Here is a 12,820-nt window from a genome sequence, read left to right as displayed (position 1 = left end):
CACCTAGAGATGCCCAATTTCTCTACCGGGATGAGAATTCCCTGATTAGGCGAAAAATGAGAAGGGAGTGGGCAAAAAAATTCTGTGAGCTAAACGGGGACAGGGGTGGGGAATGCATTCCCCGCCCCTCCCCGCCTCGTTCCCTGTCCCGTTCTGATTAGCTTCTATATATTTATTTAGTATAGTTATCTAATGTTATGTTATTATTATTATTATATAAATATTATATTTAAATTTCAAATATGATTATTTATTAGAAAAGATAATGAATATGTTTAAATTTATATTGTATACGTGAATAATTTGATTTATATTTATTTTTTCTACTAAAAAACGTAACGAGAAAAAATTCCTTGTGGAACCCGATCCCTACGAATTTTTCGCGGGAATCTCCATCTCGATCCATGTGAAAATTTCACGGGGATAGGAATGGTATCCCGACCCGGCTCGTGGACGGATCTAGCTCACTCTAGCAAATAATATTACCTTTATTTTTCAAAAAAAGAAAAGAAAGCGTATAATAATAGCCGTGTTCCTCCTTCCCTTGTCCCGGGCAAACCCTAAGCTTCATCCACCTCCATTCGCAGTATGCTCCCCCATAAACCCCATTATTACCGCTCAATATCCACTCTCTGCTCTCCCGCCGACGCTCTTCTCGCCGACAAAGCTATTGCCTATCTCCGACGCCACCCGGAGCAGCTCACCCTTCTTTCATCCCACTTCACTCCTCAAGCGTCCTCCAATTTACTCCTCAAGTCCCAATTCGATCGCAATTTAGTCCTCAAATTCCTCGATTGGGCACGGTCTCAACAATTCTTCTCCTTTCAATGCAAATGTCTCACGCTCCACATCCTCACTCGCTTCAAACTCTACAAGACAGCCCAATCTCTAGCTGAGGAAGTGGCGGTCAATACGAGTGATGAGACTGGAGTCGATCTCTTTCATTGCCTTAAAAACTCGTATCACTGGTGTCAGTCGAGCTCTGCGGTATTCGATCTTGTAGTTAAGTCTTGTTCTCGAGTTAACTTGATTAATAAGGCTTTGAACATTGTAAATTTAGCTAAGTCTCATGGATTTATGCCTGGTGTGCTTTCTTATAATGCTCTTTTAGATGCGGTAGTTAGGACGAAACAGTCGGTTAAGATGACGGAGGGGGTCTTTAAGGAGATGATAGAATCTGGGGTTTCCCCAAATGTGTATACGTATAATGTTTTGATTCGTGGGTTTTGTACTGCTGGCAATTTGGAGATGGGTCTCTCTTTTTTTGGTGAAATGGAGAGAAATGGTTGTCTGCCAAACGTGGTTACTTATAATACAATAATTAATGCTTATTGTAAGTTGAGGAAGAGTGATGAGGCATTCAAGTTATTGAGATCAATGGCATTCAAAGGCTTGGAGCCAAATTTGATTTCATACAATGTGTTGATAAATGGGTTATGTCGAGAAGGAAGAATGACGGAGACGAGTGACATTCTCGAGGAAATGAATAAAAGGAGATATGTTCCTGATGAGGTGACATTTAATACACTTATAAATGGATACTGTAAGGAAGGTAATTTTCATCAAGCACTCATGTTGCACGCAGAGATGGTGAAGAATGGTTTGTCGCCGGATGTTGTTACGTATACAACTTTGATTAATAGTATGTGTAAGGCTGGTAATATGAACAGAGCTATGGAATTTTTGGACCAGATGCGAGATAGAGGACTATGTCCGAATGGGAGGACGTATACTACATTGATCGATGGATTTTCTCGGCAGGGATTACTAGACCAAGCATACCAGGTTATGAAAGAAATGGTTAAGAATGGATTCTCCCCTACAATTGTTACCTATAATGCTCTCGTTAATGGGCACTGCCTCATAGGGAGGATGGACGAGGCCAATGGGCTCCTTCAAGAAATGACCGAGAGAGGTCTTATGCCTGACGTTGTGAGCTATAGTACCATAATTTCAGGTTTTTCTCGAAATCAAGAACTGGAGAAAGCTTTTCAAATGAAAGTAGAGATGGTGACTAAGGGTATTTCTCCTGATGCAGTAACTTATTCATCGCTAATTCAAGGTCTTTGTGAACAGAGGAGACTTAGTGAAGTTTGTGATCTCTTTCAAGAAATGTTGAGTCTGGGTTTGCCTCCTGACGAAGTTACTTACACATCCTTGATCAATGCTTACTGCATTGAAGGGGATTTAGATAAGGCTCTTAGGTTGCACGATGAGATGATACAAAAGGGGTTTGTACCTGATATTGTTACCTATAATGTGCTTATTAATGGATTAAATAAGCAAGCTCGTACCAAGGAAGCAAAGAGGCTTCTGCTGAAGATATTACATGAAGAATCTGTGCCAAATGAAATCACATATAATACTCTGATAGAGAACTGTAACAATTTAGAATTCAAGAGTGCTTTGGCTCTTATGAAGGGATTCTGTATGAAGGGTTTAATGAATGAAGCAGACAGAGTTTTCGAGTCGATGCTTCAGAAAGGTTACAAACCCAAGGAGGCAGTTTACAATGTCATTATTCACGGTCACAGTAAAGTTGGAAATATTGAAAAAGCATACAATTTGTACAAGGAAATGTTACGTTCTGGATTTGTTCCCGACTCTGTGACTATCATGGCTCTGGCTAAATCACTATTTTCTGAAGGAAAAGATGTTGAGTTGAATCAACTTCTTGAGTACACACTGAAAAGCTGTAGGATAACTGATGCCGAGCTTGCGAAGGTACTTGTCGAAATCAACAATAAAGAAGGTAACATGGATGCAGTTTTCAATGTGCTTAAAGATATGGCTCACAGTGGCTTACTACCGTACAGTTCTGCTAACTGAGGACTTGAAGAATGAAATGAATCAAATATCTTGAGAAGATAGAATGGAAGTTATCGTCACAAGCGTAGAGCTTCCCTTCCTTTGCCAGAGATATCAGTTGGTTTTTTTCATACCCTTTTGGGTTATGGGTTCTGAGATCTTTTACCTTATAGATTACACTGGCCAAAGAAGATGAGGAAAAAAGAAAGGAGTTCAGAAGTTAGGTCTATGTAGTTCTGGAAAATGTTTGAGAGCTGAGGATAAATGACTTAGCCTCAGCATAGTGTCTCCATTGTTTAAGGGCACAATGAAAGAATGGAGGAAGAATTGCAACTGCCATGGTGAAAAAGAGGAGGAACAAATGGAAGAAATGACCTTAAACCTTAGATTCCCAACTCTGAATCATAAGCCATGTGTAAGCAAAGTGTGAATGGTGTCACATTCTTGACTAAGAGGTCAGAAATTCAAAGATGGATAGCAAGAATCGCTAGTCTTTTTTGTTGTTCATCTCTCTTTTTATTTTTTTATTATTATTTTATTTAGGAGTGTACATGAACCGGGTTGGAGGTATTTTGTAGACCAATCCGAAAATTTCGGTTCGCTTTAAGTGAACCGTATCGGTTCATTTTTGAATGATCAACCCAACCTAACCCAACTCAAAATTTTCGGGTTGGGTCATCGGTTTTTTTTTTTAATAAATTATTATTGTTTTTTTAATTTTGCATTTTGATTGTTGTATTCTTTTTTAAACACACACATGTATAGTCGGGGTCGGGTCGGGTAAACCCGACACCCAATGGGGTATCTCGAAAACCGACTTGAAATCTAATCTTTTTATATATTTTAACCCAACTCAACTCTTATGATTTGGGTTGGGTAGTCCAAGTTGGTCGGATTATTGGATTTTTTGAACATCTCTAATTTTGTTAATTCTTATAGTTCAGCATGAGGAGTGAGGATTTGGACTTTAAATATATTGGTCAAGAGTATATGTCTAAATAAATTGAGATGAATAACATCATACATATTGTATATTTTTTTTCTCTTTAATCTTGAGTGGTAAAATTCTTATTTTACCCGTGTAGTTAAATATTTATTTAACTCATTTTATTTCCATCCTTCGAAACTTTGGCCCGAGGAGAGGAGAGAAAAGGTTTGTCATGTTTGAAATAATTCACAAACCTTACTATATATGAATTGGAAGATCATGATCAACTCAATTTTTCGTTAATAGGTGTGTGATTTTTATAAAGTAATGAATGTTGTTGAACGAGAATTTTTGGACCACTCACAAATTGTCAACGAAGTTACAAATAGTTGAATTTGAGACTAATTAAAAGTGACCTGTATCCCAAATTGAAATTTAAGACATAAGTGTGCAAATTTTAATGATGCATGTGTTTTCATCATGATTATTGGGCAGAATAAAATTTATTTGATTCAATTTGATATTATTATTTAGGCTATTAATTTAGTCCTAAGGGTTAGGTTTATGGACCAATCAAGTCCAAACTTGCAAAATTGGGCTCACCAGAAGACTCCAAGACTATCACTCTTGAAGCGCACACCCCTTGAAGATACAAAGATTCTTGACTTCAAATTCAAGAACATCACGCTTCGCTTTCCCAAGTCAAGCGTACGTATTCAATCGAGAGAATCAAATAATTAAGTATTAGAGATCGAATCACATTTGTATCAAATCTGCATCAATACAAGTTCAACTCCATGAAACATATTCTCTAGAATCCTCGTGCGAATAGAGATCTATTAGACACAAATTTAAAAGTCAAAGACTGATTAGAATTTTTAAGAAGACTGATTAAAGTTTTTAGATTTCAGGGATCTATTAGATAATTACTTCCTATAAATTCATAACCTATTAGGTGCCCTATTTAAAGAAACCACCAAACTAAAAATTTACCAAAATGTTACTTCTATTTTATCATTATATTTATGTGAACTCACATCTTAGGATACATCTACTGAGATTGATCATAATGTGGAAACAAAAAAAAAAAAATAGTGGAAAATACGGTCAGTTTGGTTCTTGATACGTTTTTGTTTTATCAACATAATGATCAAGTTCAAAATATTAACATATATAACACAACAAATATAACAAAATTTAGATTTAATTATTAGTGACAGACCATCGCTAATAGGAGATAGATTCTCTCACATATATTTTACTATATTTATAATTTCATAAAAATGTTACTATATATTTAATTATTAGGTCAATGCTATCTTGCCATCACTCTTGTTTTTATGTTTCCAACAACAAAAACACAAACAAAATCATTTAAAATGAAATTATGTTTAATACATTTATTTTTAAAAACAATTAAGAAATGGCATAACTATAAAAACAATTAGATAGTCGTTTTCATTGTGTTTGGATTTTGTTTTCAAAATTTAGAAATTATGGATACAACCTTATAAAAAACAAAATGAAAATAGATTTTAGACACATATTAATCTTTTTCTGTATTTTCAAACAATCAAAAACAATTTTCAAATTTGTGACTCATATTGAAATCAAACATGTTTTTAACATTTGTGAAAAGAAGACTTTGTTTTCGATTCTGCAAAATTCTCTGTTTTAATAAAAAAAATTTCTATCATGAACCAAATAGCATAATTAAATCCAAAGTTTTGGGTAAAGATAGTTAAGCTAAGAAGGTAAACTAAGGAAAGCCAGTCAAAAGATAGAAGCCAAGCTAATAGACTTTCAAATGACTTTGGTTAAAACAATATTGTATCTTGTGCATATGGAATGATATATCCATAAATAAGGAATATATATTTAAATAAAGAAGTTTAAGTATATATATATATATGAAAAAGAAAAAAGAAAAGGAATGAAGGGGGGTTGCAGTCGGACTGCCCATCCCCCACCATGAAGGAAGAAGCCAGCCCGCAAGAGGCTGGCAGCCGGGCTTTAAAACCCGACGGCAAGATAAAAAAAAGTGGAGAAAAGGCCAAACTTTATAGGTTGGCAGCTGGGCCTATGAGCCCAACTGACCTCTAAATGAGGTTAGCCCAAAGCTAATGAGGTTGGCCACCAACCCCCAATCCATTTCTACCATCAATTGGGCTTGATTTTCATAATTTTTTTTTTTTTTTTTTTTTTTAAAAAAAAAACTATGCATTAGATTTTCAAGAAAAGGAAAATTAGTGAAAATATCTTTTAAGAGGGTTAATTTAAAGACTATTTATTTACCCAATTCCGTTTGTGCAACTCAATCATTACATTATTAAAGAAGCATAACACCTTAAGAATAATTATTGGTAAATCAAAAGCCATACTTCCATCCAAAGGTCGAGCAAATTAAGGGTTGAAGTTCGTAACAATCCGGATAATGACGGTTTAGGTGGAAAATGGATAAAGTAATGATTAATGATGGCTTAGAAGCCGAAGAGACAAGCTATGTTCAGTTATAACATGGGCGACCTATATAATTAAAGGGTATCATCAAAGAGAGGTATGCTTTTCAACCCATGCTAACTGTTACCAGTTGACTCAAATTCAAACCCAATTCTAACTTGAGCATCGGGGTGGATTTGGCTCAACACCACATCGGTGTTAGTTGTACTCACTTTTCTTGTAGAATATCCAACTATTCTCTTCCAAATACAAATTTACCGTTGGTATAATTTTTGGTATCAACAGTTGGCGCTGTTTGTGGGGAAGAATAATCATATCTTTTAGCCTTACTACCATACTCTGTGTTTGAACCATGAACAACAATGTGAATAGAGAAAATTTCCCAACTGACGGGGATGATTCGGATCGTGAACGTCACCCAAGGCACCAACCCACACGTGTTCAGGAAGCTTACGTGGGGGAAGCCCATCGACTTGAAAATGAGCTAGCTTTGAAGTACGCGGTTCTAGCCGCCAAGGTGGATAGCTTAGGTCAGAATCTGAGCCAGATCATAAAGATGCTCAGACGACCGAACCTCATTATCGAGGCCATCAAGCAGAATGCAATCCACTCTCTTGAGAAAAATAAGCGTGATGGGAAGCAAAGACACAATTTGGGCCAAAGCACCACCCTAGTGGCCCGAGACCCAGCCAAAGGTAAAGGTCCAACAATTGAAGGGATAGGAGAATCTGAGGTTCCTGGACCAAAGGCGTCAGAGAGGTTGGTGTTGAGTTGGCAATCTGGCCACTCTCACCCATACTAATCAAAGGACCGCCCTCAAAGGCAGGAGTTTTTAAAACACTCAGGATTGAGGTCGTGTCATCTATGATCGTTTAGGTGAGATGCAAGTCTCTAGTATCAACGACGTTATATATAGAGTCTAGTCATCTCGTAGTCCAGGTCTTATACAAACTCTTTGTATAGAACACCCCCGCTCTACGTCTCCACATGAATGGTCAGGATCTACCATCTGTAGTAGTTTACAACACTTGCAAACCTCTACAAAGCGGGTCGTATCCGTAGTGTCATCAGGAACAGGTATCCCACCTTAATTCTTATACTACAGACCTATTTAGGTTATCACTTAAGGCATGATCCACTTGTATATCACATATACATGCTTAAGTTCACATAAGATAACCAAGGAGCTTTGTTTATTGGATATGAGTAAATGCCAGAATTAAATAACATTTATTTTATACATTGAACAATGTGTATCTTTACAAAACAACGAGACTCGGGGAGAATTAGGACACAAATCCCAACAATCTCTCATATGTTCTAATGACACGAGAGACTAATGTACAATACAATATAAAAATGTACAATATACAATAAACTAGGGCATACCTCAGTATCATCTCCCACTTGCCCTAGACAAGATGCTGCATGTCCCGCAGACCCAGACTCTCTAGGTGACCCTCGAACACTTGAGCCGTAAGGGCCTTTGTAAAGGGATCAACAACGTTGTATTCTGTAAGGATCAGATCCTTAGCTCCATATACAAGCATGTAGATCCTTATTCTTTGAAGATACTGAAGGATCGTCTGGACCGATTCATCTTTGTCAACATTCTCTATTGCTTTATTAAAATATAACGAATTCTCGACCCCATCATTCGCAATGACGGTATGGCCTTCAGTCAAACCCATGTAGCAATCCGGTGGGTTCATAACCCTCCCACTATGTCGAGGTAGTCTCAACTCTTGAGCTGGTTGACTAGACGTCCCGACCTCAACAACTCTTGTTGATCTGTTGGTTTGTTCAATAACTCTTGTTGAACTCTCAGCAGTCTCAGTCTCACTTGAGATCTCACATAAAACGAGTTTACTTCGTGGCTTATGATCCCTCATGTGTTTTTCTTCCAAGAACGTAGCATTAGTGGAAACAAACACTTTGTTCTCACTCGGATCATAGAAGTATCCTCCTCTCGTTTCCTTGAGATAGCCCACAAAGAGGCAAACCTTCGAACGCGGTTCCAACTTCTTTGGGTTAGTCGCTAGCACATATGCCAGACAGTCCCAAATCCTGAAGTGGCATAAACTACCTTTACGGCCTCTCCATAACTCAAAAGGTGTTTTAGAAACACTTTTCGAGGGAACGTTGTTCAGGATAGAACATGCAGTATGTACTGCATAACCCCAAAACGAGTTTGGAAGATGAACATTACTCATCATAGACTGAACCATGTCCAACAAGGTCCTGTTTCTCCTTTCAGATATACCATTCTGCTGAGGTGTACTCGGGGCCGAGAGTTGGGACGTAATTCCATGTTCTATCATATAGTTCTGGAATTGGAGGTCCATATACTCTCCACCATGATCATATCATAGTGTTATTATCATCTTGCCTAACAAGTTTTCAACTTCAGCCTTATATTCCTTGAACTTGTCAAGGGCTTCAGACTTACATTGCATTAGGAAGAGATACCCGAACCTTGAATAATCATCTATAAAAGAGATGAAATATTCATACCCACCTCGAGCTCTAACATTCTTCGGAACACAAAGGTCTGAATGTACACGCTCCAAGGCTTCCTTGGCTCTGTAACCTTTTTCAGTAAAAGGTCGTTTGGTCATCTTGCCTTCAAGGCATAATTCACATACCGACAAGGAGTTTTCTTCTAAACTCTTTAGAAGTCCATTTTTCACCAACTTCACAATCTTATTGAGGTTGATGTGACCTAACCTAAGATGCCAAAAATGAGCGTTTTTCTTTGGAGAAACTTTTGGTCTATTAGTCGTTGCTGCAGTACTGAACATTTCAGTGTTAAACAAGGCTTTTATGACTAACGACCTTAGTACATATAAGTTACTTTCCATTGAACCATAACCAATCTCCATTCCATTCTTGAACATAAACACTTTATTCTCAGAAAAGGAGACGGTATAGCTTTGTTCAATGAGACAAAAAACTGAGATTAAGTTCCTCTTAATATGAGGAACTACAAAAACATTATCCTGTAATAGATAACGTTTCTTGTCAACAAATAACTTCAGCCTGCTTATAACAATAGCTGAAACAACCTCACATGTACCGACTCAAAGAGTCATCTCTCTTTGTGGCAACGTTTGTTAGGAACTGAATCCTTGGTAAGAGGAACTGATATGATTGGTAGCATATGAATCAAGGATCCAAGCAGAATCATCATTCTCTACCAGGCAAGTCTCCAAGACCAATAAATCAGATTTACTGTATTGTCTCCTCTTTTGAAGAGTAGTGGGATGGTGGTCGTTTGCTACGAAATTCGTTTCACACGATTCTTTCCACTGTAAGTAATCGGTCATTTTTTAAAAGCTTTAAACAGAAATACTAACGAATTACTGAAAAGAAAAATACATTGACCTATGTTAGGTTTTAAGCAAATACCCATTGTAAAATAAAATAACATTCAATAAGGTTTTAGCAAAACTAACATGAACCCCGTGTGACATCTAGTTTCGCAATGATGCTTCAAAGGTTTAGGACAAAAGTCACCGAAGGGAGGTCAGTTATCCCTCCTCTGAATTGAGAAGTTCTCAACCAGTCATTAATACCAGAACAACTCTTGTTCCTATAACGACAAGCCATCATTGATTTGGCCAAGAGATCATTAACTTACTTAACAATCTCCCATAAGTGTGACCCGCCATTTTAAGCCCTAGTGGTCCGTCTCAAAAGGCTAATTTGAAGGGAAAAATTCCGATTGGGGCAAAACCTAAAGCGACCCTATCCATTTCTGGAGTTCACCTTGATATTGTCCAACTGCACAAAACCCATCCGAAGGGGATGCATCCTGGGCATCTCGAGGCCAAGCATGAATCTCACCGTGTGAACATATTGTTGGGTTGATGCCCTAAAGTCTCGTGTCTTGTAGTTTGTAAACAGTATATACAAACACCTATGATTGTTAATATATGATATTTACTTCACATCTTGTTATTTTGCTCGGTTCTTTGTTTTATTTGCTTTACCACAAACCAATAAACATAAAATCTCTGGTTATCTGTATGTGACTCAAGCATGTATGTGGTGACATACAAGTGGAATGTCTTGAGTGATAACCAAAATGGTATGTAGTATATGGATATAGGAGGGAAACCTTATCCTGATAACGTTACGGACGCGACCTGCTTTGTGGAATGGTCACAAGTGACTTGTCACAGATGGTTTTATCCTGTTCATTCGTGTTGGGGATATGCGAGCGGGGGCGTCCTATACAAAAAGTTTGTATAATACCTAACAATGAAGTGTTAATATCTTATTATATAACACCATTCATGACAGAGACTTCACTTCACTAGGATGACCATAGGTAACATGACCTCAATCCTAAGTGAGTTGGGAACTCCTGCCATTGAGGGTGGTTCTTTGATTTGTATGGGTGCGAGTGGCCAGGTCGCCGATTCAAACCTACAATTTTGGGGATTTGTCTGATTTGGGAGTTGGGAACTCAGCTACACAAGATGGAATTCACTCCTTCCCCAAGGCAGAGGTAAGTAGATAGATGACTCTCTTAAAGGCTGACTCCGGGGCTTGAACGATGTGGCGCCACACACCTTCTCTTGGCCCGAGAGGTGTTCACACATAGTTGGACTATATTGTATTTTTCATTAGAGGAATCAGTAGTGGTACTTAAGGAGTGAGATGTAACTACATGGGCAAAACGATAAATTGGCCCAACTGTACTTACGAGCATCTGCGAAGGGTAATCGTACTCATGATTGATTATATCTGATGGACACAGAAATATATCTGTAGAGTTCAGCTGTTGGTCTTTAGTGAAATCACTGACAATTAACGGATGGTGGATCTCGTGGCTAAAGAGTTTAGTTAGCTATTCACGTACTGTTAGAGCTTCGAGCCACAGGTCCATTAGGTCAACTGGATAGCTTGCATAAAGTCGAGAACTAGTGTTTGGGTTAATTTGAAATGTTCAAATTGACAAGAGGAAGTTCAATTATATATGATATAATTGGACTGGTTAATTATATATGATATAATTGGCTAAATATATGAGATACATTATTTTGGAGGAAATTAGATATAAATATGATTTATATCAAGTAGAGGAGAAAATACTATAGTAGATTTATGATATCAAACTATAGGATATAAATATAATATGATTATATTTATTAATTAAATTAATTGATTAATTATTTGATAATTAACCAATTTATCCACGTTTGGACGTGGGAAGTGGGGCTGCGAAGGTTATGGTAACCGGCGGATTAAAACAATGAAAATCATTTTCATTTTATTCAATGGTGCATTCGTATTCGCCCGCGCCCAAAAAGAATCCGTGAAAACGATCGTGAGAGCCTATACGATAGAAGCTCGTTCGTCTAAAGATCGTCTACTTCATGCGTTCTCTAAACGATCGTATACATCTTTCCTAAACAATTGTTCATTTTTTCCTAAACGATTGTGTAGCTCTACTATACGATAAGCATTTCCGCTATACGATAGTAGAGTTCATCTCCCACTTGCTTATCGTCTACACCATCTCCCACTTGCTTATCGTCTACACAACGCCTTCTCCTCCATCCTCTACCAAACTCACCTGAGCCCACTCTTTGGGGTTTTGAAACTGAGGATACCCGAGTTTCTCTTGTGGTGGTGTCGTCCCTACTGCATTGTTCGTGTATGTTTGGATCGTGCTGTTACAGTCGACATACTCACCGAGTGCCGGTAGATCGGTGGGAGGTTTTCCGCTGCTGAGGGTTCAAACATATGAAGATAGTCTTCATTTTGTATGAACCTTTTTCCTTGTTAATTATTGTATTCTGAGCATGCCGATAATGAATTTAATATGCATGATTTTATGTGTTGAATGTATGTCGTTTATGTTTTGATCACTGTGAAATCGGAGCGATCTAAACCCGCTCATGGAACTCTTGGTATGAGATCCTTCACATATAGGGAGAAACGTGAGTGGAATCATAGACATATCTGATACGCCTCTTCCTCCCACTGATTATTTTATAACCTAGGGTTTAGCTTACTTAGAAAAAACACGGCTAAGGATTTTAACTAAGTGTCTTTTAGGTTTTCCCAAGAATAACATTTACCTTGGATAGTTGAACAACTTTTGATCATCATCCATTAAACTCTTTAACAGAATCTTTGACCAAATCGTTGCATGCTTGTTGAAAATCTATATAATTCACCTTTCCAGGTAGGTTCCCAAGTAGGGGTGTTACGTTTCTGTCAACTTAAGAACCCCAGCCTAGCTAAAACCCACCTTAGACAAAAGGTCCCTTATAGATAGGTTTATAACAAATTTAATCTTTTATTCCAACCAATTTAATTCCATTAAACCGATTTTAAAAGATTAATCTAGGTTACTAAACTCTTTAGAACCACTTGAACTTAGGTTTATCTCAATCCAATTTTAAAACCCTTTTAAAAAAATTTGAGTTCACCCTAAGTCCGCATGCAACTCTGAATTATTGATTTTAGGTCTAATTCCCTTTATAACACATATAAACGAAAACAACCACAATCCTAAGCTAACACATGCAAGACATTCATAACTATTATAAACAGCCTAAGTGTCATGCTCAATGCATTGTCCATTCATTGCTACTTCTTTTATATAAC

The 12,820-nt window shown here is 37.5% G+C and overlaps 1 protein-coding gene across 1 annotated transcript; it reads left to right on the top strand.

Annotated features, from left to right (window-relative positions):
• Positions 1–523: 523 nt before the first annotated feature.
• EMB2745 (Tetratricopeptide repeat (TPR)-like superfamily protein) lies at positions 524–3,525 on the top strand. The gene has a single exon (XM_039032806.2). It carries the CDS (start codon positions 589–591, stop codon positions 2,827–2,829), a length of 2,241 nt encoding a protein of 746 aa, XP_038888734.1. The 5' UTR covers positions 524–588; the 3' UTR covers positions 2,830–3,525.
• The last annotated feature ends 9,295 nt before the right edge of the window (positions 3,526–12,820 follow it).

This window comes from Benincasa hispida, chromosome 5, assembly GCF_027475165.1.
Source record: "Benincasa hispida cultivar pf3 chromosome 5, pf3_genome.v1.1, whole genome shotgun sequence".
Taxonomy (NCBI): domain Eukaryota; kingdom Viridiplantae; phylum Streptophyta; class Magnoliopsida; order Cucurbitales; family Cucurbitaceae; genus Benincasa; species Benincasa hispida.
Note: the sequence above shows the minus strand (reverse complement) of the source record. Positions and strands in the feature narration are given on the sequence as shown.

What these genes read in the sequence shown, in the direction of transcription:
- EMB2745 (XM_039032806.2), top strand. Translation starts at nt 589, where the DNA reads ATGCTCCCCCATAAACCCCATTATTACCGCTCAATATCCACTCTCTGC.